Below are 27,857 nucleotides of genomic sequence, written 5' to 3'. Positions count from 1 at the left end.
TTTAAATATTGTTAGGTGCTTCAGGTGAAAGAAGAAAAAATTCCCCCATTCATAAAATTTTAGTTACATTGACTACTGGTTATTAGAATAAAAAAACCATGAGCAAGCAGGGAATCACAGAATAATACCTGCAACTGAAGGCCAAAATGTTCCTCTTGCATTATCTGTGCGTTTTCTGTTTTTCCCATGTGTAACGGGAGAAAAGGAGATGCCCACACTGTGATGTAGATAGAATCTACAGATGATTCTTCTATATCCAGCCTCATAAGGCCAGCAATATGAACTGTATGACCAGCCTGTCACAATTCAAATGATAAAAACAGATACCAATTGGTAAGGAAATCATAGAATAACAAACTATCAAATAACTGCTGGAACCATCAAATAACAAACTATCTTTGAAACAGTGAGTTTTGGCACCTAACTAACTGTATATCAAGTGTTAAACAGACATAGTATTCTTGCAGTAGTTATTATATTGTCTTGGACTAGCAAACTATACAACAAACTCACTCATCAGTCATCATCCTGTTCTTATAAAGGAGGAGGTGCATTAGATCTCAAACTCAATGGAAAAACATTTATTACAAAACTAATCAAATAACATTGCGCACCAGCATCTCTGCTTAAAAGCTAAAATCATTTTTTTTTTTTGTATAGTATTGACTGGCATGCTGCTGCCTGGGGTTCAAGACAAATCCAATGCTGCTCTCACGTGACATAATGACAAGAGAAATCAAAGTAAAATTCTTAACCCTAATCGGGTAAAATAAAAAGCTAAAAGCAGATGCAGAAAAGGACAATCATCAGGAAAAGAGAAAAATAAATAAAATGAAAAGAATCATGACCAGCCTTCCAGTAAATATTTGTAACGAGAAGGATACAAGACTGGAAAAAGGAGAGTTAAATACGTGAAAACTAAGTACAATTTGGTTTACGTCTTTGTGTGCAACTAGTATAATTATGCACCGCCCCTTGCTATTTTATATACATGTTGCTAGGCCATTGTCCAAATGAGAGAGAGTTAGTCGTATAGGAAAAATAGTGCAATAATATTATAGTCAAATATGATAGGGTGTTTTCTCTTTTTTGTAAGAGAGAACCAGTAGTGTATTTGGGGTGATCTTGTGAGAGTGCTTATGTGTTATTAGGGGTGGAGTCAGGAATTTTCGTTTGGAAGGATCAAATTGCGACACTAATATATCTGTCAAGATAACTCCCAACACACACACACACATATACACATGCTTTTTTATTATATATACACGCACTTCTTTATTTGATAAGTTATATATACATAGACACACCTAACCAAAAAAAGAAAAGAAAAAAGAGCTTAGTATTTTTAATTGAAATTATGTTTGATGGCGATCTTTCATAAAATAAAATTCAATTTTTCCATTTTTATTGTGAAATTCTTAAAAATTTCATTTTAAATACAAATGATCAAATTTTATACTAAAGTAAGTAAAAAAAATTTCAATTTAACTAATGAAATTCTCAAAAACATAAATGACCCAAAACTTGGAGGAATAAGTTAGGCTCCAAACATATTTAAAACTATCTTATTCTAACCCATTATGTGACAACGAAAGACACATTTTATGTGTAATTTTAGTGACAAGATTTTTTTTTAATGAGTCAATCTCTTGTTAATTGCCACATAATGGGTTGATGTTAAATTTTATCAAATATTTAACAGATATAAGAGCACATTTTATGATAAAAAATAAAATTGCAAAAAATAAAGTTATATCTCTATAACTATTAAACCAAAATTTTTTTTAGAGTATCATTGGACTAATTCAAATATCTGAGGGGCCAATTCTTATTTTTTTAGACTAAATTTGAAAACATTAAAATAATTATATATATATATATAAATAAAAAATTTGGGGAGGCCATGCCCTTGTACATCCCTTCGCCCCTTGTGCTACTATTATAATCTACATATTTTTATAGTGGAACTTTCTTTGTCGTCATCTGCGGATGTAGACAGATTGTCAAACAACGTAAATTCTCTGTCTATTTTCTTTTATCTTCTTTAATCCTGTGTAAATGGATTAATTTTTACAACAAAGGAAAATTATTTGGTAGGTGCTCCCTCATTTTACATTAAAAAAAAAAAAAATATATATATATATATATATATATATATATAAACCCTACTATAAATTTAATTAGTGAGATTCGTTATAAAGATGAGAGGAAGAAATACCACACCACTACACTTCAAAAGCATATGATAATTACTTTTTAAGAAAAGATAGGTTCAAATTATACCTGATGTAACTCTAAAAAGTTACATATTTTTTAAACTATTGAATTTAAATAAATCTAATGATTGAAAAAAAACTATAATAATTCAAGTATTCCGATTAGAATCTAATTAATTATCCTCGGTTAACCTGTCTCTCTCATTTACGTTTCACTCTCAACGTTTCTCTCTCCCTTTCTCCTCCACCACCTCCACAGGTTGCCGGCAAAAAAAAAAAAAAAAAAATAAATAAATAAATAAATAAATAAATGGCGTACAAAGATGCTGTTGCTGGTGTACAGCCATATCCTCAGCCCATCTCAGAGCTGCCTACCACATCCGCATGCCCACCTTTATCTCTGCTTTGACTCTCCTCTTTTTCTAGTTGACGAAGCGAACCCTCAACCGTTTCATGGGTTTTATGAATCTTTGTTTTCTTCCTCCTCCAAGATATTTTAGATTTTACTTTTTGTTACCCAAATACAAGTTTTTTTATTATCTCTATTTCTCTTCTCTATTCTCAGTTTTTTTTTTTTCTTTTTTTTTTTTTCACCTAAATCATGAATTTGATGGTAATACTTCACTGAATCCGTGTAAAATTACAAATGGAAGATGAAATTGATAGACTTAGTCACTAAATCAGATTGATTTCTTGAAATTTCCAAATTTTTTTGGCCCCTAAAATTTTTTGCCATACGTGTTCTTGATGATTTTTTTTCTTTTGATTCCTTTGATATCCATGTTGATCTTTTTGATGATTATGGTTAGTCTTTGATGGAATGATGTATCTTGAACGATTTTTGTATGGGGTATTTAGGAATTTATGAATCTTTGTTTTCTTCCTCCTCCAAGATATTTTAGATTTTACTTTTTGTTACCCAAATACAAGTTTTTTTATTATCTCTATTTCTCTTCTCTATTCTCAGTTTTTTTTTTTCTTTTTTTTTTTTTTCACCTAAATCATGAATTTGATGGTAATACTTCACTGAATCCGTGTAAAATTACAAATGGAAGATGAAATTGATAGACTTAGTCACTAAATCAGATTGATTTCTTGAAATTTCCAAATTTTTTTGGCCCCTAAAATTTTTTGCCATACGTGTTCTTGATGATTTTTTTTCTTTTGATTCCTTTGATATCCATGTTGATCTTTTTGATGATTATGGTTAGTCTTTGATGGAATGATGTATCTTGAACGATTTTTGTATGGGGTATTTAGGAATTTATGTCCTATTGATTCTTCAACTTGTGTTCATTTCTTATGCACTCCATCTGTTTGATAAAATGCAGCAATGATTACTAGCTTTGCACATTTTTTTTTATTTGAATTTGGAGTGTTGAGTTTTCAAACATTATTTTGTGAAAATACTTATTTACTTGGCAATTTTCATGGATGGGTGTTGTGATGTCATTTGTGGTGGTATTGTTTAGCTGTGTGGAGATTCTAGGCAAGGGGGTTTAGAAAGGGAAAAAGGAAATATACTATATCAAGCTTTGGCATGAATGAGGTTTATGTGAGAGCATAAGTTTTTTTTTTTTTTTTTTTTTTTTTTTTTTTTTTTAATATAAAAAAATGATTATTTACATGTGTTTGATAATTTTGCATAAATGGTGTTTGAAAAATGCAACTTGAAACAGTTATAGGATGTTTGCATTGATTTTCAGCCATTAATTATTTTTCATGGAAGAATTGCTCGTTTTCATCTCTACAATTTAAAGATTTTTTTTTCTTTTAGATGCAACTAAAGTTTGCAAGCTTACTTGGAATTTTCAGATTTTGGTTCATTCTTTGTAATAATAAATTTTTTTTTTTTGGTAGTGCAGGCATGCGATGCTTCTATTCTGTTGGGTTTGCTAAAGAAGAAAGAAACAATGATGCTCTTGCATATGTTATCTATCAGATTTTTTACATGTTTATCATGGCAAGCATGCAAGACCAAATTATGCAACATTTTTGGAGAGACATATTGATAGGGATCAAGTTAAACACATCCACTTTGATAAGGAGATGAAGATGAAGTTTAAGTCCCATGTATTTCAATATTAGTTTAGATCGGGTTTAATAAGCTTTAGCTATCTTACAGTGTTGGGTAGATTCTCATAGAATGCTTATCAATTGCTTGTAATGTTGATTTATATTCAGCCATGTGGAATAAATAATGTTTGATTAGTTTATTAACTTCTGTGAACCATTTAAAACACAAGATTTGAGCTCCTTTTGTATAGACCCTTGTTATCATGAACCATTTCTGAGAGTTATGGATGTCAGTTTAGTGTAATGTCTATCATGTAGGTGGAGTCGTTTTCTAATTCAGTTAGGTCAATTTAACCAATTGTGTTTATTGAGTCTCTTATTTTCAAGTCCTAGTGTGTCAATTCTTAACTATTTTCTTTCCTTCATTTTAGTGGTCGTGATTCCTTGTTTTTCAAATTTAAATGTTGTAATTGCTAGTATAAAACATTTTGTGTTGCAATCCTAATTTCTTTTGTGTTAAAACCAGCTCCTTTTAGTGTTAAAACTAGCTAGTAATTCAAGTAAGTTGCATGATTGCTTGTTAATTTTACAATTGTTGCAAACTTTCATATCATATTTCTCATAAACCATGTACAAAGAAATCTCCCAACTTTTATTACTTCTTCAAAAAGTATAAAGAAAACCAAGATCCCTTAACAAAATAGTGACTAAGGGATCACTTGGCCAAGACCAAATATTTATTGGGGCAAATAGTTAACAGAGAGAAAGGGAGCAACAATTGAGAGAAAAAACACATCATTCTTATAGAAAATGATTGCTTACTATAATTCAATTAGATTTCTCTAGAATAATATTACAATCAAAGATTTACATGTATAATCATTTACTTCTCAAGGTCACAAATGATCTTACACAAGTGAACAAATCAGCCATTGGAAACCAACAACCTTGGATAACTATGCAGCACAGAAAGTAACTCTCATCATTTGGCATTCAACAACCTCCATTCCCTTCTACCAATGTTATAAGATTGCACATCAACAAATTGCAAAAGTAGCTTAAACTTGGCCACTTTGTCCCTGTACACCAGAATAAGAAACTATATCAAGCTCTCTTTTAGTTAACAATTGAAAAGCACATTTTTGTTTGTTTTTTGCAACTTGAAGCACATTACTACAACTTGGACCCAAAGATTTACAATCACATATTTTGTACTTCCAAAGGCAAAAATTAATGCAAGAATTTTACAAAATTATACACTTATTTTGAAACTAAATTATACACTTACTACAAATATACTCAATATAGGTATTCACAAAATCCAATGAAAATAATACTTTAAGATCCAATGAAAATACTACTGCTTAAAGTTTAGGTAAATTTCAACTTTCTTCAAATAACAATATTACTTTGCTTTTACAAAATAATGTTTGAAAACTCAATGATCCAAATTCAAATAAAAGAAATGTGCATTTTATCAAACAGATGAGTGCATAAGGAATGAACACAAGTTGTAAAATCAACAGGACATAAATTCCTAAATACCCAATACAAAAATCGTTCAAGACACATCATTCTATCAAAGACTAACCATAATCATCAAAGAGATCAACATGGATACATGGATATCAAAGGAATCAAAAGAAAAGAAATATCATCAATAAGAAAATCATGTGGAGGACCTGTTATATAAAATTTTTTTGTTTCCTATCAATTCAAATCATAACTATTAATCTACACTTTCAATAATTCTGTTATGCAGAAAACACATGTTTTAAAAGACTTCACTAAGAAATAATTTTATAATCATAATCATCTAGTTGTTTACACCCATATAACAACCTTATGTGTTTGATCGCTGCATGAACCTTAAGCCCATTATAAGAACCCACATCCTGACCTAGGCAAAATATGTCTTGTGAGAAAAATGATAAACTTTCTTATTGTGGGAATGAACATTGAATTACTCTGCTCTTGTGTACAAGAAGTAGGAACTAAACAGAGAACTATAACAATGGAGTAACGACTACTAACAGAATATCTAACTGACTGGCCTAATCCACTAATGAAAACATGACAAATGCCAAAGCCTAACTGATTAAATACAATGCATATACGACCTACAGATTGGTACAGAAACTATAGCTAAACTACTTGTCATTTACTATGTCTGCAACATTGCCGAAACTGAACCAATGAATAACCTGCAACTTGGACTTGTAAATGTGTGATCTGATTTATTCCATTGCCATGTTTCATTCACTGCAAATTTGCAATTTAATCCATTGCCAGCTTCTTTTTTAAAATTTAAAAGGGTTAATTTTTTAAATGTGTGATCTAATTTTCTTCTTTAAATGTAAAAAAATTTTATCATAAAAATCCACAAATAGTTGATTGAAGTAGTGCTTGCTCATAGAAATTGAGGGGATACCTTTAATGCGCAATGCTCACAGAAATAGTGCTTGCGCTTGGTTACAACAACATCAACAAAAGGCTGCTTGCAAATGAAACAGAGCACTCACAAACCAGTGCAAAACCATTTTAACCAAATGTTCAGATTTCAAACACACAACCCTATGAATCTTACCACAATGAAGAGAGGAAAAAAGATCCAACCCTGCTTATCATCCAAATGTTCTTGTGAGCAATAGTCGATTATGTAAGAATGGAATAAAAAAATTTTAAATAATTAATTGAAGAAAAGGGAGCAAAATGAAGGAAGGTAAAGCAAGGCAAGCTCTGTATTTTTGCCACTTAGAAACACATTCGTCTTTCTTCCATTGACCCTTCACGAACTTCTCTGAATACCATCTGTACATTAAATTTTTGTTGAAGAATAAATAATAATAAAAAAAACCCCTTTTTCCCTAATAAATTAAAAAAGAAGAAGGATGGATTTGGATTTGGAAGTTGGAACCTGTTGAAGCAATTGTGGTAGGCAGCTCTGAGATGGGCTGAGGATATTGCTGTACGCCAACAACAGCATCTTTGTATGCCATTTTCAATTTTTTTAAAAAATTTTTTTACTGCTGGCAACCTGTGGAGGTGGTGGAGGAGAAAGAGAGAGAAACATAGAGAGAGAAACTAAGAGAGAGAGAAACGTAAATGAGAGGGAGAGTCAGAAGTTAAACTTTTTTTTAGTTTAGAGATAGGTTTGGAAGGTAATAAATGAGGGTAATTAATTAGATTTTAATCAAAATATTTATAATAATTATTGTTTTTTTTTTAACCATTGCATCTATTTAAATCCAATGGTTTAAAAAATGTGTAACTCTTTAGAGTTACACCAAATTTAACTTAAACCTATCTCTTTTAAGAATTAGGAAGACGTATGAAATAAGTCGTGGATTCTGTAAAATTAAGGGCCCTTAAGAGGGGCCTGAATTATAATGGATTTTATTGGCCCAATGCCATCCTCCTCCCTTGACAAGCCTATTGTCTGCACTGCCATTTCTCCATAATCCATGTTGTATGATCCCAATATTATTGAAAGATAAATCTATATGGACCATATACCACTAAGAAATTTACATACTATGGTTACAAACTTTGCAGTGTCCTTTAACAATGGGGATTAGTATGGGACAATGGGAAGCCCATACTTACATCAATTCCCATTCTGGTTCATACTTTAAGGCTCTGTTTGGTTGGGGGATGAAAAAGTAGAAGAACATGAAATATTTTAATTTTCTCTTATATTGTTTGGTTGAGAAGAAAAATGAGAGAATAGAAAATATTGTTTGAATAAATTTACTCCAAAAACAAATGAAAAAAAAAATCAGATATTTAAAAAAAGGGGTGAACAAACCCAAAAAAAAACCAAAAAACAAAAAACAAATGAAAATGAGAAGTGCAAGAAAAAAGACAAAATCCAAAGAATAAAAAAAGAAGAAAAAAAAAAAACTGAAAACACAAGGTAGCAGAAAAAGAAAAATCCAAAGGAAAAGAAAAGATAAAAAAAAAATTTAAAAAAAAAGCCAAAGAAAAAAAAAATCACGTGAAAGTTGCAATAGGGTTATTATGGTCCACAAGCAGGAATTTTTTGTTCCCAATTTTCTTCTCTTTAGTTTTTTCCTAATTTGGAAAGAAAACATTTTGGTGGGCCCATAGAGAAAACACTCAAACCTCATCAATTTTCTCTCCTAAAATCACTCTAACTAAACACCCACAAAACTATTTTCTCTTTACTTTTCTCTCTCTCCTAAAATCACCCCACCTAAATAGACCCTAAGTCTCTATTTGGTTAAGGGGTGAAAAATGGTAAGAGGATGGAAAAAAAAAAAAAAAAAAATTCTCTCATGCGTGTTTGGTTGGGTGAATGAAAAAGTGGAGGGAATATATATATATATATATATATATATATATATATATTTTTTTTTTTTTGTTTGGTTGAGGAGAAAAGTAAGAAAAAAGTAGTTTATAAAAATTTACTCATATACTCTTATTTTTAAAAAATCATATAAAGAAAAGAAAACAACCAACCAACCAAAAAAAAAAAAACAATCTCCATTCATGCCAGGTTAAAAAAATAAAAGCAAATCGCCAAAAAAAAGGAAAAGGCAAACAATCAACAAAAACAAGACATCATGCTTAGTTCAAAAATAAATAAATAAAACCAAACAATCAACCCAAAGAAAAAAGAGAGGCAAATAATCAAGGGTAGTCAAATAATTTGACTGCAATTACCCTTCTCCTACTCATTTCTCCTCAAATTGGGAGATTCATTTTTGGTGAGTTTAGAGAGAAAACACTTAGATCCCACCGAAATCTCTCACTTTTCGCTCTCAACTAGCTAAAAACCAATTTATCTTTTCTCAAAAAAAGCTGAAAACTAATTATCTTCCTTATTTTCCTATGCTTCTTTTCCATCCTTCCCAAATCACCCCAATCAAATGGCCTATAAGCTCCCAAAACCTCAAGGTCCATATAAACTCATAATTGCTTGTTCTCTAGTGAGCTGGCTCAGTAATCTTGACATATCTTTTATGTTTCTGATTAAGAGGGTTTAATAATTTAATCTAGTCCACTTTTTGTGAGGGTAAGAAAGAGTGCCATTCAAGGACGGAGGGACACTTGGACAAAGGGGGGCAATGGCCCCCCCTTACCTTTTTTTTTTAATATATGCATTGGTACCAATTTTAGCAATTTTGTTACATAAAATAACATTTTACCCCCCCCCCCCTTAACAATAGCATTGATTCTTTTAAGAGTACTACTATAGCCACAAACTTTTCTACAACATTTTTACAAACTGTTGAGATAGTAAATTCTTATTAGTTTACATCTGGGCCTATCACTTATATTACATTTTTACTTATTAATAACCACCCACCATATTAACAATTTGTAAAAAAGTTTGTAACTCAAGTATTTTCCTTTTTTTAAAGGCCAAATCAAAAATCTAAAACAAAATAAACAAACCCAAAAAAATTATCCAACAACAAAAATTACCAATAGTAAAGCTAAAAACAATTACACTCAATTAACCAATTTTACCCAAAACAAACAACCTATCCCTTTAAAAAATTTTAAACAAAATAATTTTGTCCATACCTAGACACACACATATAAAATCATTACCGGTTAAGCAATCGAGCCAGAGGTTAGAGCCACTGCATGTAACCGATGGCGATGGCAAAGTTGCCTTATAACTTCAAATCTTGACTCGTCCCTGGTGCCGCTTCTTTCTATGAACATGAATAGTTTCTGAGAGTTTGCTTTTGCTGAAAAATCATTTTTATTTCATAAAATAAAAATAAAATAAAAACATCAAAAGGACCAGGCCCATATATCTATGCTAAGTCCAAAACAGAGTAGGGGAAAGAAGAGAGGGCATCTGGCCCATTAGTAAATAGGACATAGTCCAATAAAGCTACACTATGGGCCAAAAATATTAACATCTCTGCCAACATGGACAAAGTCCCAAGCAACAAAATTAGAGAGGAGTTTTGATATCATCTACAAACTACAGTACTAGAGAAAGACCACAGTACACCTTCGGGCTTTCACAAAGCTTTAATCACCTTCAAAATGGCAAAGCTAGAACCATGAGCAACTTTAATTGCTAGAAGAGCTGCCCTCGCTTCTAGTGAATAGTTTCTATTGAGCTTTTGAAAACATATATCTTAATACATATTGTTGGGCAAAATTTTGGTTTTTCCTAAATCAATGGGGGATCTAAGATTAGAACAACAAGGGAGTTTGTAACAAAATTCTCTCAAGTTCTAACCATTTCGGTCTACCTAGTGTCCCACAAGATCACCGCCCCAATTTCTTTTCAAATTCTCTCACGTGCCTTTTAGCCGAACAGCAAATCATATTTGCTCGATTGAATTTCCTTTTTGTCCAACTTCAGTTTCAAATTTTGAAATCCCAACCCAATTACAAATTGATCCACAATATACAAAATAATCAAATGTTTAATAAAAGAAAACTTTGGCATGGAATATGCCAACACAAAAGAAACCTAACACCAATCATAATTCTGAGAACGGATTTAATGAAGCGAGTCTAGATTTGGAAGTAACCGTAGAAGAGCCATAACTTTTGATGATCTAATACAAAAGGTTCATGCATTATGGAGCAATATTGTTACTACAAGATCTCAACTAAAAACGAAATTTGCCTTTTTTTTTTAAAAAAAAAAAATTTATATGTTCAACTAAGCTTTATATATGTTAACATTGCATCCACTACCAATTCTGTGTTCTAACTAAAAAAGTTGGATATTTGTTAAAATTTTTAATTTTAATGATAACCAAGTGCATTCTATTGAGGATTTTTTTTTTTTTTTTTTTGGGGACAAAATTCTATTGAGGAATTTAAACTATGTACATTCTATATAAAATATTTTATGATAAGGTACACAACTTTCGACATTTTATGCAGTTTGAGGTATGAAAATTTGAAATAGCTAACGCCCAAGAGAAATAAGGTCCACAACTTTCCACGATGAAAAGGGAAAAAAAGAAAAAAAAAATGTATCCTCCAATCTAAAACTTAAAAGTTTGCCTAGGATACTATTTGCGTTCATTGTATTGTCAAGTATACCATAGTTCTTTCTCAAAAGAAAGAAAAAAAAGTATACCGTAGTTCTCAATTAGTACTGGACTGTCAACATTACTGATTTCATTGCGAATACCATAAAGGTTTCATAAAATATTTTAGACAATAATGAAAAGATGTTCATTGACAAGCTAAAACTAAAACTTCACACAAAGTTCAATACCTCCTGGATTGAATGTTTCCCTTAAAGAAGAGATGCATTCTATCTAGGACAAAGAGTCCTATTGTTTTGACACCATTACAATTGAAGACTTGTCGGTGATCTTGGTGGAGAAAACAAGAAAGGTTTGGGGGGGATTTGCAAGGAGTTGAGACTCCCTTCCAACATTTCCACCACTCTACTCATTGATGGTCGATTTAAGGGATCAATTTGTATACACCACAAACTCACTATTATCATCTTCCTCGCATTGTCTTCATCTCCTTCATTAAAAAGGCCTAGTAGGCCTAATTCTTCATTTAGTTCAAGACGCTTGTAAATCCAATGTGGAAAATATATATCACTAGTAAAATCAACACTAGCATCAATATTCTTTCGGCCTCCTACCATTTCTAAAACCATCATTCCATAGCTATAGACATCTGACTTGTGAGAGATCCCTCTAAAATTTCTACAAAATACTTCAGGAGCAATATATGCAGTAGTCCCTCTTGCACCAACCATTGATATAATACTATTTTCTCTAGGGCATATCTTTGCAAGGCCAAAATCAGAAATTTTTGGGCAGAAGTCCTCATCCAAAAGAATGTTGTGAGGCTTTATGTCAAAATGAAAAATTCGTGTGTTGCAACCTCTATGCAAGTACTCTAAGCCTCGTGCAATGCCAATAGCAATCTTGTATAATGTTTCCCACCCCAATTGATGATTAGAACTTGAAGGATTTCCTTTATATATGAACTTCTCAAGAGATCCATTAGGCATAAACTCATAGATAAGAGCTCTTTTAGATCCCTCAAAGCAAAAGCCCTTGAGAGTGACAATGTTAACATGGAAGGTCCTACTAATGGTTGCAACCTCGTTAATGAATTCCTCTCCATTACCTTTCGAATTATTCAAAACCTTCACAGCCACAAAACTGCCGTCTTGTAACTTCCCCTTATAAACACTACCATAGCCCCCTTGGCCTAATTTATCATTAAAGGACTTGGTCATTGTCTTTATATTTGAATAATTGTATCTTCTAATAGCAAGAGGTCCATGATTCCTTAGAAACGCCTTGACTCTCTGATGAGTTACATTTTCCTTCTTCCAAAAATTAATACTTTTAATTGATGAGAGCTTTCTCCAGGAGCAGTAGATTATAACCATCAAAACTCCAGTTCCAGCAAAAGAAATGGCTGTAATAAAAGAATAGAGGTTATGAAGCAATATGGTGACACGACAATAACTCAAACTACATGTTGATAATGTCTTGAAGCTCAATTGCATTTTCTTGTGGTGACACAAGAATAACAATGATGGACATGCTAAGGATGACTTGGCATCCAGTATTATAAGCAGATTAAAGGATATATGTTTTGATGGACGGAAGATAGGGAGCGTTGGAGGAAAATCATGAACTATGAAAAATTAGCTATTGTACCGATGGATTTCATACACATAAGTACATGGTATTGAATTATAAAAAAATGGTGCAATTGGAGCCATTACCAAAACTGACAACAAAACCTTATGTCATTGCATGAATAATACTCTAAAAGATTTGATAATTAGACACACCGTGAGAAGGGGTTAAAATAATAATAATTAATGCAACATATTGACAGAGCGAAATTGGTAATCTTTGAAATATCAACAGGATTTAACAAAGAGCAATGAACTTTGGTGTACATTTATCTGATACAGAATTTATAACAAGAAAGTTCAATCTATTTCTGTTTTCCTAAAAGAAGGCGCAAATCTGAATCTACTAAATCTTGTGCTGCAGAAGAGTGGTATGTGGATTGTGGCATAGAATAGAATAGCAGCAAGCCATATACATGTGTTAAGAAAAACTAATACATAGAAACAAACGAAATTTATAAGAATTTTTACTAATTTGAAAATTCCCATGTCAGTCGTTCCAAATTGGCACAATGAAAAATTCCCTACTATAACAATTGGAACATTCATCAATCAGGGTGAGAGATGATTTTAAAAGTTCTCTTTTTATAACTATGCATGATGCACAAACTACTTTCTGGGTGTGAGCCATTTCAGAATAGGAAGCCTACCTGTAACAAAGTTATTTGCATTTCTCATAAACTAATTCTGAAACAAATATAAATTGGCTAAAACTTTTGCTGTAGAGGAGTGGATCATGGCATGGAATAGAAATAGCTGCACTTGTAATAGGGTTTAATATAACATAAGAATGTAAAGAAACTTATATGCAAAGAAATCTATAAGCATTTTCAATGTGTGTAGGACCAAAATTTTTTGTGTTATTCCTATATCTATACCTTTCTCTGTAATGGTACAATGAAATTTTCCCTTGTTGTCAAGCTCACATAGACCTCCTCTACTATAACAAGTTAACAACTGCTACAAACATCAGATACATGGACATCAAGGTCGAACTCAGCAGTTATATTCAGCCCTCGTAATGGGAGCAGAATAGTTGAACATTCAGAAGGAATACTCTCATAAGCCTCGTTTATATGACTATAGTAGATATTATAGTCTCCGCAGTTTTTTCTAAAAATTGGGACGCCACTATCAAGAGTGCGATTACATTGAAATAGGGTCAGATTGGGTATGATGAGGTTAAAAGAGATTTAAGAGTCCCTGATACGTGTGTTTGTTGTGGTGGAATCGTAATAGATGTATATAACTTCATATGGTATTTCACTCCCCTGCCCCAGTGGCAGTAGTATCTACGGAGATGTTCCATCACAATTTACTGGCAGTAAACCTCACGATGGCGGTGAGTTATTGGTGAATGGAAAGCTGATGGGACCGGATTTTTCACACCGAAAGAGAGAACAATAATTAGGGTATGCTCTCTCTTCTTATTCAGATGAGTGAAACAGTACGAGGTGTGAGAGAAGAAAGAAAACAAACAGAGAGACAGAAGCCATCCCAAAATTCCCGATTCACTAGCAAAAAAACAAATATCACAATTCACAGACAAGAGTGTGCAGTACTCTAAACTTCTTTCTATTTCTATTCCATGCTATAGAGTAATATAGTACAAAACTTATAGCAGTAATAGGAGAAATTGTTTTTGCATGAAATGGTACAATTAGAGTTTTAAAGCTTTGATAATTTTCCATGCCAAGTGAGGGAAAAAGAACAGACTTGCAACTTTTTTTTTTTTGAGAAAGTGCAATTGGCAACTTAGATGTGTCGAAAAACATAACATATCACTTAAAGATGAAATAATTTGATCCTGCTAAGCTGTCCAAGCAGGCACGTGTCTATATCAATTTCAACAAGAAATATGATTGAAGATGCATCTTACCTAATAGTATCACCACTTTGTTGTTGTTTTTATTCTCTGCAACAGCAAATAAATAGAAAAATGTTGTTAGATTCAACAATGAAGAAAGAAGTGACACAGCTAATTAAAGAACAAGGTACTCATGAAGGAGACTGCGCATCCAATAGCTAAAGCAGAGAAAGGAAGGAGTTAAGTTCTGACTGAAAGGCAGCAATAATGGAGGAATTCGTGAGATATAAAATTTTTCTTATGAATGTCACAAAGGAATTTATGAGAAGAAATTTAAATATTGACAGCGTACTTATTAACCACCATTTTATTCAAGGCACAAGGCCATCTTCTAGGATTATAGTAGTGGAGAAAATGGAACCAGTAACAAAACTTATAGCAAAAATAGGAGAAATTATTTTCGCTTGAAATGATACAATCAATTTCAACAAGAAATATGATTGAAGATGCATCTTACCTAATAGTATCACCACTTTGTTGTTGTTTTTATTCTCTGCAACAGCAAATAAATAGAAAAATGTTGTTAGATTCAACAATGAAGAAAGAAGTGACACAGCTAATTAAATTGGCATCCTTTGAGATCTTAACAGTGTTGTGCAAAGCACTTTCAAAACCAGCTCAGACATAACCCAATCATAGGTTTCACTGAAACTAAGTTAATTATTTCTATCTCTCTCATAACCTAAATTGGAAACTACTCCAAATCAGCTAACTTAAGCTATTGCTGCAGAGTGGATTATGGCATGGAACAGAAATAGTAGCAACACATGTATTTATTAGGATCAACTTCAGCATAGAAGAAAAAATAAAGGAGTTTATATCCATATTCATGAATGTACATGTGTGTGCATCAAAACATTTTTGTGTTATTCCAATGTCTATACCTTCTCCTTCTTTACCATTACAACTGCTACAATAATCAGATCCTTGCAATTCAAGGTCGAACTCAGCAATTAAATTCAGTTCATCTTCATGTGAAGTCTCGTCTACTGGCAGCAGAATAGGTAAACATCCAGGAGGAGAACTCTGAGAAGCCTCGTTTGAAGGACTATAGTAGAAATTATAGTGATCTCTGCAGGTCATTTTTTTAAAATTTCTATCGGAAGTACTCTGAAGAGGGCGATAGCATTTGAATAGGGACCAATGAGGTGTGGTGAGTTTAAAAGAGATAAATGGAGAGTGGGGAATAGTAAAATTGTCTAAGCTCTCGCATTTATTGGTTTTCAAGTATTCCAAAAGCGAATGGTCCTTGACACGGATGTGTTGCGCGGTGTTAGTGTGATTGATGTTTATAACTTCATATCTTCTTGTTATCCTCCAGTCGCCCAGTGGGAAGTTGATCATCGGATGTGTTTCGTCACACTCTACTTGCATTTCGCAAGATGGGAATGGCTGTGGGGTTTCGGTGAATGGGAAGCTAATGTTACCTAATTTTCCACATTGAAAGGGCAGACAATATGGGTTTTCTGGCTTTCCTCCTTCTTCAGCTGAGTGAAGCAGCACGAGGTGTGAGAGAACAAAAATTAAAACAAACAGAGAGACAGAAGCCATTTCAAAATTCTAGATTCACAGGAAGAAAAACAAGAATCTATTATTCCAAAACTAAAACAACGTATTTGTATGACTTATTTTCTCGTTTCTTCACTATATAGCATGTAGTTTCTCTGATTAACACGCCAGTTGACTTGGAAGTTGGATACGGAAGACTAGTGAAAAACCAGACTGAATTTAGAGCAAGGTGGGGTAGCCATGTGAAGCACGGTGTGTGCCTACTGGGGAGTTTCCTACTCATCTTCCCCATGACCCACAACATAAAGATTTTGACTCCTTCAAAACCTCTAATATACGCTCAAAAAATTGGGGAAGGAAATCTTTGCGGCTGGTTTGAACCGTCAACTACTCCATGAATTACGTTTTGCAGTGTTGGCTCTCTAATTCTCGCGTATAATTTTTTTTTTTTTTTTTTTTTTTTATGAACGAAAAAGAGCCTTAGGGTGTGTTTGTTTGAAAGGGTTTTAAAAAGGATGAAAAATTTAGGAGAGAAAAATAGAGATAAAGAAAATTGGGAAGGTGTTTGGTTGGGAGGGAGAGTGGAAAATTTTGTCGTGGGGTCCGAGTGTTTTCTCCCCAAACTCAAAAAAAAAAAAAAAAATCTCTCCAAAATAAGGAGAAAACTGAAGGGAGAAAACATAGGTTCTAGTAATAACCAAATTTTCCCCTCTGTGCATTGAGTTACGTTTTCCAATTTTCCTTGTGTTTTTGTTTTTTTCAAGCTCTTTGAACTTACGTTTACGCTACTTTTTATTTTTCAACGTTTTAATCAGACAGTGGATTTTGCTTTTTTTTTTTTTTTTTTTAATCAACGGTGGGGCTTTCACCTCTTTTTTTTTTATCAACGTTTCTTTTTTTTTTTTCCTAAGTTTTCCAGATTTCAGTCTTTCACCGCTTTTTATATATATAACAAAGAAAAATAAAGTAATATAATAATATTAATAATGTGTTAAATTTTATAAGATATTATTTTTTAATTTTAATTGATAATAAGTTTATTTTTAATGATTGTAAAAAAATTATTTCCTATATTATACAATAGGGGCATGAGAGTAATTTTATATAAACTATATTTTCTATCTCCTCACTTTTTTTCTCAACCAAACAAATGAGTTTTCTACCTCTTTACTTTTCCACCATTTCAACCAAGCACAGATGAAAGAAACTAAAAACTCTCCTATCCTCCCACTTTTCTATTCTTTACCTATCTTTTATCCTCCCACTTTTAAGATTCCTAATTCCTATGAGTTGTTTATCTCCATTTGATACATTTTATTTCGTAATGCTGAAATTTTTTCCACTTATAGCTCTAACTACTTTAAATATTTGTATTACTTAGCTGGAGCTTCATTTTGGTAAACAAAATGTGTCAAATATTGTAGATCATTCCATATTTTCAGATTATGCCTTTTCCATTGGCCACTCTAAGATCTATAGCAATTATTTATTTTTGTAAAAAAAGAAAAGAAAAAAGAAGTCCACAAACAGGCTTTGCAAATTGCAATGCCTTTAACTTTTACTACATCACATTTGCCTTGTTCTTCCTTATTCATTGTCAAACATTTTTTCCCCTATATCAATATTCATAAACCAAAAAAAACACCTTCTCAAAAAAATATACCCAAAAAAAAAATTGAAAGTTTATATGACATACCAAATCATTAATAGTGAAACTAAAACAATTCTTAAACTTAACACATATAAAACAAAACAAAGAATCAAACAAAACACATCAAAACTATTTATATATGTATATATATATTTATTTATATCTATTATATTAAATCTAAAATTAGGCTAGATGTGATTATTTCTCCCTATTATTTTGAATTTAGATATTTTTTCTTGCTATTATTTCAGTAAATCATAACTATATGATTAAATATAGAATTAGTCTATATAGTAAAAACGTATATCATATTATCATAATGTAGGTAAATAAAACAAAGAATTGACTCCACAGTGTTAGATGACATAAATCTTCGTAAATAATCTATTATATTTAGAGTTAGAAGGCCTAAAAGTTGATTCAAAAGGAACAACCATGAATTCTTGTAACGTATATTATACATAAGGTATGAATAAAAAATACAAATAATAGGGTAGAATAGTGATGAAGCTCATACTTTAAAGCAATATAAAGCATATAATTTTATGACCTTGTGGTATGCAAACGACACTTTCTTGGGTGGTTACAATATACGGATACTACTTCCTACAATTTTATTAAAAACCTATGTGAAGCATCTTCGTCAATATTTTTTCATAAATACAAATAGAGGTATCCAAGTCTGCCCCACCCAAACCGTCCGGGCCAAATCGAAAACCGTTCAACTCGATGCGAACAACGGTCGACGACAAATCTTCACTTCTAGGAACTGAAACTAGTGGGTAGGTTAGTGGTTTTTCGCATAAAAAACAGAGTCCAATTGACCTCCCCTCCAAAATCTCACCGTTCATCACCCTCCCCCTCTCTCTCAGATGCGAATTCGGTGAGTTTTGTCAAGATCCAGCAAGATCTTTATGAGATCCAATGAGATCTTGACGAAATCCTTCAAGATCTGGCCAAATCTCCACTAGATTTGTCGAGATCTAGTTGAATCTCAACTAGCCAAATCTCCACCGCCGTTTAAGATCGCTGCTCTTTGTTAGTTTCGACCGAAATTGATCGTTGTCCACTCAAACTGAAACTAACTCAACTCGTGGTTTTCAACGGTCGGCGGTGGTTAGCTGCTCTGCCACTCAAAGTTGTTGGGTCGGTTTTGGGTTGGGTACAAACCTAACTGAGACCGACCCATGAACAACCCTAAATACAAATGATGGGCCATACAATGATTTGTTTTGTTTTCCTTTCCAAAGTAAACTATGTAACCTCTATGTAACCTATGGTGGCATAAACCCCTTTATTTTTCCAAAAGAAAAGAAAACAAAAAACACCGTACAATTTTGGGTTTTGCACAAAAGCAATTTATAAAGATGACATGAGCTTACTCCCCCCTCTAATTTATTACTAACTAATTACTTATCATTTGAGGTCAAGAGATTCAAGGCTACTTCCTAGTGAAAGGATCAACTGCAGAAAATGGAACCCTTGGCCTAATAACCACATCAAATTGAACCATTCACTAAGTTCATATGATTAAATATTAATTTTTGATACAAGGGTTTAACAACTTATCATGCACTCAGTAGAGCTTCCAAACGTGTAAGAGTGACTTTTCAGGGAATGACCCCATCCATACTTCACTGCTTCAGCATTTAATAAAACCTGAATCATCAATTTATTATAATTAAATCTTGGAAGAAGAAACAAGGTGGTAAATTATGACAACAAATAAAACTGTGTTACAATAGCTTTGACACTCAATACACATTGTTTGGAGTTTCTCAGTGATCATTTTCAAATCACAGGCAACTGTAAGCTAACAGTAATTTCCATGGCCTAGGGCAGTATTAGACTTTTGGGTGGGATATGACTTGGGCAGAGCTTTTTGTCTTCCACCGATAAAATTAAGCTGGATCATATGCTTTTAAGAAAGAAGAGACAGCCTTTTTGTCTAAAGAAGAATCCTGCCCATAGCATCTTCTGTTTTCTTTTGGCTCTGAGTCCAGCAGAACAGCAATATTCTCATTAAGATTTAGATATTCCACGCAATATTGATCGAAAATAAAAGATGGCCAGATATAAATCCTCCTGCACACTTCTTGTCAATGAGTGTCAATCATTCCATCTGTCGCTTGGCAATGTTGCTAGCTTTTTGCTTCCTCTGTCTTCCTCATCCATTCTTGTTAACACAATCTTTGTGTTAATTTCACACATTGTTTTTCTTCTAATGATACTGCCTGACTCAACAAGAATTTGAGTCTGTACCAACTGTTAATATCGGTGATTCAGCTGGTACAGATACTTTTGGATCACTCTGTTTCCTCTTCTTTTCATTTTGGCGAGGCTTATTTAAAGCTTGGTCAGCCTTGGAGACGATTTTTGAGACTGTAAACCCTGCAACTTCAAAAGTATGTGATCTATAAGGTATTAAAGAATTGCGAAGCACAACATCAACTCCTTCATAGGTCCAAACACCTAAGACTGCCTCTCCTTTAAGTCCTACAGCAAACCAACCCAGACCTGAAGCAGCAATATCCACTGAACTTGAATCCCAGCTATTGCCACATACACGGAATTCCCTTCTCACCCATTTCCCAAGCTCTTCAACTCGTTTCTCCCCAATTGGTGGCTGAAGCAAGGGGAAATTCACATTGATGTCACAATTATATAATACACATTACGCAACCATAATGCAGCATGCATCTTCCATAAGAGTATAATGAGATAAGTATTGATAAGTAGATAAGCATCTATCATTGTAGACTCAGGCCTATAATGGGGCCAGGGTACCACAAGTGCCAAAACTGGGCACTCAGCATTTGTAGAATAGACTCCCCCCTCACAACATGAACACAGAAAGAAAGAGGGGGGGGGGGGGGGGGGGGGGGGGGTGGGTGGGGTACCAAATTAAGGCCAATGCCTGTGCAAAACTCCTGTATGCCAGTTAAGTTCTAAAATGACCAAGAGGAAAATCGATTTTGGCTAAATTACCACAAACAGGCACCATCCTATATACTACATGGATTTCCAGGATGGACCTAAAAGAAGCCGTGATTAAAATATTATTAGGTGCTTCAGGTGAAAGAAGAAAAAATTCCCCCATTCATAAAATTTTAGTTACATTGACTACTGGTTATTAGAATAAAAAAACCATGAGCAAGCAGGGAATCACAGAATAATACCTGCAACTGAAGGCCAAAATGTTCCTCTTGCATTATCTGTGCGTTTTCTGTTTTTCCCAAGTGTAATGGGAGATAAGGAGATGCCCACACTGTGATGTAGATAGAATCTACGGATGATTCTTCTATATCCAGCCTCATAAGGCCAGAAATATGAACTGTATGACCAGCCTGTCACCATTCAAATGATAAAAGCATGAGCTAGAAAAGATATCAATTGGTAAGGAAATCAGAGAATAACAAACTATCAAATAACTGCTAGAACCATCAAATAAAAAACTATCTTTGAAACAGTGAGTTTTGGCACCTAACTAACTGCATATCATGTGTTAAACAGACATAGTATTCTTGCAGTAGTTATTATATTGTCTTGGACTAGTAAACTATACAACAAACTCACTCATCAGTCATCATCCTGTTCTTATAAAGGAGGAGGTGCATTAGAGCTCAAACTCAATGGAAAAACATTTATTACAAAACTAATCAAATAACATTGCGCACCAGCATCTCTGCTTAAAAGCTAGAATCATTTTTTTTGTAAAGAATTGACTGGCATGCTGCTGCTTGGGGTTCAAGACAAATCAAATGCTGCTCTCACGTGAGATAATGACGAGAAATCAAAGTAAAATTCTTAACCCTAATGAGGTAAAATAACAAGCTAAAAGCAGATGCAGAAAAGAACAATCACCAGGAATAGAGAAAAATAAATAAAATGAAAAGAATCATGACCAGCCTTCCAGTAAGTATTTGTAATGAGAAGGATACAAGGCAGGCTGGAAAAAGGAAAGTTAAATAAGAAATATAAATTCACACTCCTTCCAGCACAAAAAAATATACATTGCAAATGGCAAAATATTTTAAAATCTACTAATCCAAGTAATTACAGACTCGAAGATTTAAGAATTATAAGAATTACATTCAAGTCTTGCAGAGAAGATCTTTCTGGTTCACTGTCACCAAATAAACCCCAATAAGGCACACTCAGTGCTAAGAATACAACCAACCCCATCAAAGTAAAGTCAGGCAAATCCATGACCATATATTGTAACATTTGATTGAGCTAAGAAGTAAAAAGAAGAAAATCTTCCCTTTGATTTATTTGTAATTGTTTCAAGTACAATTTGTTCACCATCGTGAACATGATGTACTTTTATCAATAAAAATTTTATTACCTATCAAAAAAAAAAAGAAAAAAAAGAAGAAGAAGAAAATCCTTAACGTTGAGTTGATCGGGTAATCTAACTACATATGATTTTACAGCGACCTTTCCACCTCCTAATCTTTGCACATTGAACTGGCATGAATCAACTTTAACTGACCAAATGATTTATGGTAAGCCTTAAAAAAAAAGTTCCTTACAGCTGTCTGAGAATAAAGTGAAGTCACCAGTAAGCAGGCAATGCAACAGCAAACTGCAACTTTAGGTAACAACCAATGCTGTACCTCTACAGATATCAAAAGATTGATGTAAAAATGAGACCTTGACCCATATTTAACGAATGCACAACAGTCTAATACTGATTGAAAACCTTAAATTCTACAAAAGAAAAAAGACATAACTCAAATCAATTAAGCAACATCTTTAACTCTCTTGCTTGCATCATTTGGTCATATCTAATATCACCTCTTCAGCTCCTCCATTGAATAAAAGTAAAATCATCATTTTTCACTTCATACTTATAAAGTTTGAATTAAGCTACTCTCCCTCCTTGCTAAAAAATCTAGAACCTTTAAACATCTAGAAACCAACAGCTCTCATAACAGCTGGTTGATTCTAAAGGCATTGCAGTGCATCATGTTCTATACTTCTATTCATGACTCTTAACATGAAAAAATTAGACAACCTTTAAATAAACAAATAAAGTATATACAAAATCAAAATGCTAACATTCAAGCAAAAACAAACCTTGATCCTATAAGTCCGTGGTCTCAACTCCTTGCTAATATGCACAAGCTTTTGCTCTTCCCTCGTCAACCTCGTGGTGATCTGATGAGGATGCAAAAGCCCAGGCGTGTCAAACAGCTTCCCCTGCCCCGGCAAAATTCCCTCCACTCTAATGATCCCCAATGTCGTCCCTGGCACTGGTGCCTCCGTCAAATGTGTAATCTTCCCTCCTCCTTCTCCTACGTGCTTCCCAATCGAATTTAACAGCGTACTCTTACCGGCATTCTGTGCCCCTATTGCCCACACATTCCCCCTCGGCCCGGCCAATTTCACCACATCTTCCACCAAATTCTTGAGCCCCCAATCCCTCACTGCACTCACCATATGCACACTCGTCATCTTACTCGCTGCCCCACCCTCCCTAGCTCTCTGCCTCACCCAATGCTCCAACCTCGTCGGTGACAACTCAGTTGGCAACAAATCAATCTTAGTCACCACCATCACCATCCTCGGCAAATTCCCCGACTTCCCTTGCTTCCACGCCCCCGAATTCTCCTCTATCGTCTCCGAAACCAGCCTCGCCACTTTCCTCGGAAACGAGCCATCGAAATCCGTAGCATCCACCACCATCAACACCACCGACCGCGTCCCGCCCGTCGAAGCCAGCCGCCTCCCAACCGTGTGATCAAAATCAAAATCCGGCAGCAAATTCTCCACCGTCGGATCCTTCACCTTCCCGTAATGCCTCAACGAATGGCACCGCGCACAAACCACCGGCCTCTCCGGCCTCCGCCCCGAATCAAAACCCGACTCATCGCCACTTTCGGGCTGAATCACGAGACCCCTTTTGAGGGAACCTGGAAATTCCGATTCCTGAGCAATGTGAACGAGATGGGTATGTGAGTGATAATCGGGATTCTTCTCCGAGGGCTTGAGGAAGAAGCCAGGGTGCTTAGGGTTTGAGTTTTGCATGTGAACCCCACAACCAGGGCAGACGAGGGAAGTGGGTTCCTCGTAATTTCCATCGCGGGTGAAGGGCAGAGATGGGATTGAGGAAGAGAAAGATTTGAAGTTGAAGAAGAGAAATGGAGGTGGTGGGGTTTTGGGTTTTGGGGTTGGGAGTGATTGTTGATGTTGGGCTAAGGTAAAGAGTTGTGAGAGAGAATAGAGGGAGTGTTTGAGCTTTTGGGAAGTAGAGAGAGTTCGAGCTATTAGTATCAACATTTTCTTCTTCGATTGGTATTTTTTTGTGTGTGTTATGGTTTGGGTTTAAGATTGGTTTTTCTGCCTCATTCTTTCTCTTCTGGGTTTATGAAAAGGTTTAGGGTTTAAACGGCTATTCAAATTGGCATTGTTTTAGATGTTTAATCCATATTCACTTTTGGTTTTCAAAACTATGGTCTAGTCACACTCACAATAATTCAACATAACAATGTCTGTTTCTAAAAAACAAAACAAAAAGTCGTGTGTTATCCGGTTTACTTACAAATAGTTTTTGAAGGAAAATTCCTCTCCTTTCTTGGTGATTGATAACACTATCCATTTATTTTTAGTTTTATTTTCTTGTGAGTTGCGATTGTACACTATCATCACTATCGATGCATAAGCAACAAACAATCATATTTTAAACAAAATTTGACCCCAAATATGTTTGAAGTTATCTCTTCTAACCAGTGGCGGAGCTAGGAATTTATTTTTGGGGGGGCCATATATAAATTTGTGTGTGTATGAAATGTAAAATAGTAATATACAATATTTCATAACTCAATTTTTTCCCTTTTATTTGTTGAGATAATTGTTAAAATACTTATGTGTTCATTTTAAAGATGATGAATGTTTAATTATTGTAATTTGTTGACATATGTATTTATTGATTGTATTTTATTTAAATGAAAATTAAGTTTATTTTTAGACTTTCTTAAATATATATGTATATTATCATGTATGAAGAGCCAAAATGATAAGGTTATTTAAAAATTTATAAAACTTTTAGGATATTTTCAAAAAAAAAAAATTATATTTTTCAAAAATTTTGGGGGGGCCAGGCCCCCCTTGGTCATCAAGTGGCTCCGCCACTGCTTCTAACATTTTAGGAATCGATTTATAAGATTGTATATGTTATATTATTTAAATAAGTCATATGTTTCATTAAAAAAGTAATATGAGTAAAACTACATATAAATGGTTTGTATAATTATCACATCATGGGTTGGAGTAAGATATTTACAAATATTTTGGAGCCAAAAGTGGAAAATAAATTGAATTTAATTAACATTGGGACAAATGGGGGACTACCTTTGATTCAAGAGGAAAAAAACAAAACAAAAAAAGTCTGTCATTTGTAGAAAGTGGCACTGTTTTGGATAATTAAAGGTCATTATAGAAAGTCAAGCCTGTTTGATAATATGATAAATTCGTCATTTGCTTTGTTACTCGTTGATTCAAGAGTAGGGCTTTATTTTGGACGAAAGCTTTTATCTAGTGCTCTAGTGCAATGAACAAAATTCATTCTCTATTCCATGTTGTGTTCATATCTTATTTAGTACACTAGAGCATTTTTATTTTTGGAAAATGGCATAAGTCATTTTATTCAAATAACTAGAAAATCAAAAAATGGCATAAGTCATTTTTATTTTTATTTTTCAGAAAATGGCATAAATCATGTTTAGTACTTCCCTCTTATCGTTTCTCACCACCACCTCAATACCTGCTTCATTGGACTCAGCAAACACCACCCTATCAAAATTAGTTTTGAAATTGTCGATACCTGGAGGTTTCCACTTCACCAAAGCGAAAGCTTGTATTTTTTCCTAGACGAGGGAATTTAAATTGATATTCAAAAAGGAAGAGACTCGCAGCTTCTAATATTTTTTGGGGTTGCAAACTTAGTTCTCACTAGAGCATTGAATGAAAGACAAATGTCTTCCTTATAAACTTTAAGCCCTCGTTTGAGAGGAGGGAATAGAATGGAATAGAAATGAATAAAAAGAATAATTTTAAAATATTCTTCCCTTCCCTTGTTTGGGAGTTTTAATGGAGATAATGGTAAATTCATTTCCTTGTTTAAGAGTTTAAGTGGAAGGAAATTGAATGGGTAAGAGGGATTACTCATTTCTCTCTATTCCCTTAAAACCTCAAATTTTCATTCACTCGAAATTGAGAAAAATAAGAGGAAATGAAATTAGATTTAATGAATTTTTACTAAAACTCCCAAAAATACTCTTATATATTCAATTCTTTATTTTAAAATAGAGGTCTAATAATAATATTGTCATAAAATGATTCTATTCTATTCCCTTTATATTACTTCCAAACAAGATTACTTACATTCCATTCATTTTCATTTCTTTTCATTCCTTTATTTTAAAACATCCAATTAAGGTTACTTAATTCCATTCTTTTTCATTCATTTATCTTGCTTAAATACATTTCATTCCATTCTATTCATTTCTATTCCTTTATAATTATTTCATTCCCTTATGAACTCTCAAACGAAGCCTAAAGAAAAAAAAAAAGTTTTTAGGATTCAAACATGAATATCCAAGTTTATATCTTGGAAAGTCATATCCTGATATCCACATCTAGGCCATAGATTAATTAAAATATAAGGTCCTATTGCTATATTGCCATATCAAATTTAGTACATATATTTAGTACATATATTTGCCATAAGCCTATACAACGTTTATAATACGAACAATTTGGTATATTACAATAATAATGTATAACATAAGGATGAATCTTCTTGATTGTAATTGGGAATTTCGTTGATTTAAGTGAAAATCCATTTTACATAACCTCACTTCAGATAACTAAGGGATAGTTTTTTTTTTTTTTTTTTTTTTTTTTTTTTTTTTTTTTTGATAAATTACTTTGGGTTTGTTGGATAAATTACTTTGGGTCCTAAAAAATAATAATAATAAAAAAACATAAACACCAGCCTTCAAAACCCATACTAAACAAAAACAATACTAATCATTCAAAACCCATAAACCAAATCAATGATGCACTGATGTGCAGCATCGCAGTATAAGTATTTTATAAAGGTCATTATGGCATTATGCATACTGCGTGTTTAGTTCGTGCATAATGAATATCAATTTTAGGGTCACTGAGGTCAAATTGGCTTCATAGATTGTTTTTATGAATTTTAATTAGTATCATCTGACTAGATACAAATCTGTAATTTTTATTTTATTAAAAAAAAAAAGATCAAGAATTTGGGCTAATTTTATGTTGTTTGGGCTTATTCGTATTATTATTTGGATTCTTTTGTATCGTTATTTGGGCTCTTTTGTGGTTAAAGGGGCCAAATTTAATTTTTCATGGGCTCTTTTGGGCTCTTTTGTGCCAAATTTAACTTATAGAAGGAAGTTGATAGGGCACTCAAATTTGAAAGTTAACTTGCCCTCTGGCAAGTTCATGAAAGTTCAGTGAGTATGAAGAAGAGAAGCATGTTAACACCAATGGGAGAATGGACGAGGAAATCTTGTATTCTTTGCGGTTTTTGGTGCCATATGGGAATTATTGGAAATTTTTGGATTAAACAATTGTATTAGATTGTGATTTTAATAAATAATACACTTTTATTTCTTCTCAAACTGGCCGATCAATATATTTCTTTATTCTTACCGTACACTCAAAACAATTAAAAAAATTATATTAAAAAAAGCAACAACAAAACAAAACATTATAAATAAAAAACACACACGATGAAGAAAAGTAATTAAACTTGCATTATGTAAGACTTTAATACTTATCCAAAAGCTAATAGATAAAGTCTCTTGTCGATTGAATAAAGGATTTGGATTTAAACTTTGAACCATCTACACTAAAAACTGTTTAATGTCTTGGTAGAATAATCATTATGTAGTAGACACAAAGGGTTGAAATTCTCTCCTATCAAAT

General features: G+C 33.2%; 2 protein-coding genes and 2 long non-coding RNA genes across 16 annotated transcripts in view; 1 reads left to right on the top strand and 3 right to left on the bottom strand.

The window, feature by feature from the left end:
• LOC126720279 (LEAF RUST 10 DISEASE-RESISTANCE LOCUS RECEPTOR-LIKE PROTEIN KINASE-like 1.1) overlaps positions 1-16,682 on the bottom strand; it is an 87,886-nt gene extending 71,204 nt beyond the window's left edge. For 2 of the 12 annotated variants that reach the window (XM_050422620.1, XM_050422627.1), the window contains exons 1-3: positions 15,613-16,550; positions 15,186-15,221; positions 14,741-14,776 (exon numbers count right to left, since the gene is read on the bottom strand). In XM_050422620.1, coding sequence (XP_050278577.1) covers positions 14,741-14,776; positions 15,186-15,221; positions 15,613-16,279 — 739 coding nt within the window. In that variant the 5' untranslated portion in view covers positions 16,280-16,550. Of the gene's footprint in view, positions 1-11,381; positions 12,636-14,740; positions 14,777-15,185; positions 15,222-15,612 lie in introns of those variants that run through there. The other 10 variants (XM_050422651.1, XM_050422671.1, XM_050422685.1 and 7 more) reach the window with 9 other exon arrangements.
• LOC126720364 (uncharacterized) lies at positions 2,508-4,471 on the top strand. The gene is made up of 2 exons (XR_007653356.1): positions 2,508-2,743; positions 4,082-4,471. It is a non-coding gene; the product is annotated as an uncharacterized LOC126720364 (long non-coding RNA).
• LOC126720365 (uncharacterized) lies at positions 5,011-7,259 on the bottom strand. 2 transcript variants are annotated; one of them, XR_007653358.1, is made up of 3 exons: positions 7,150-7,259; positions 6,664-7,043; positions 5,011-5,311 (listed from the first exon to the last, which is right to left on the bottom strand). It is a non-coding gene; the product is annotated as an uncharacterized LOC126720365 (long non-coding RNA). The 2 variants fall into 2 exon arrangements; XR_007653357.1 differs by lacking the exon at positions 7,150-7,259 and having other exon boundaries at positions 6,664-7,143.
• A 2,899-nt stretch (positions 16,683-19,581) lies between the features above and the next one.
• On the bottom strand, positions 19,582-24,348 carry LOC126720360 (GTP-binding protein BRASSINAZOLE INSENSITIVE PALE GREEN 2, chloroplastic). The gene is made up of 3 exons (XM_050422714.1): positions 22,971-24,348; positions 21,068-21,235; positions 19,582-20,514 (listed from the first exon to the last, which is right to left on the bottom strand). Exons 1-3 carry the CDS (start codon positions 24,171-24,173, stop codon positions 20,128-20,130), a joined length of 1,758 nt encoding a protein of 585 aa, XP_050278671.1. The 5' UTR covers positions 24,174-24,348; the 3' UTR covers positions 19,582-20,127.
• Positions 24,349-27,857: the final 3,509 nt, after the last annotated feature.

Source organism: Quercus robur, chromosome 1 (genome assembly GCF_932294415.1).
Source record: "Quercus robur chromosome 1, dhQueRobu3.1, whole genome shotgun sequence".
In the NCBI taxonomy this organism is placed as follows: domain Eukaryota; kingdom Viridiplantae; phylum Streptophyta; class Magnoliopsida; order Fagales; family Fagaceae; genus Quercus; species Quercus robur.
Note: the sequence above shows the minus strand (reverse complement) of the source record. Positions and strands in the feature narration are given on the sequence as shown.

What these genes read in the sequence shown, in the direction of transcription:
- LOC126720360 (XM_050422714.1), bottom strand. Translation starts at nt 24,173, where the DNA reads ATGTTGATACTAATAGCTCGAACTCTCTCTACTTCCCAAAAGCTCAAA. An exon ending in CACGGACTTATAGGATCAAG is followed by an intron (nt 21,236 to 22,970) that starts GTTTGTTTTTGC and finishes GAATGGTGACAG; the next exon opens with GCTGGTCATACAGTTCATAT. An exon ending in ATTTTGGCCTTCAGTTGCAG is followed by an intron (nt 20,515 to 21,067) that starts GTATTATTCTGT and finishes CCCTTGCTTCAG; the next exon opens with CCACCAATTGGGGAGAAACG.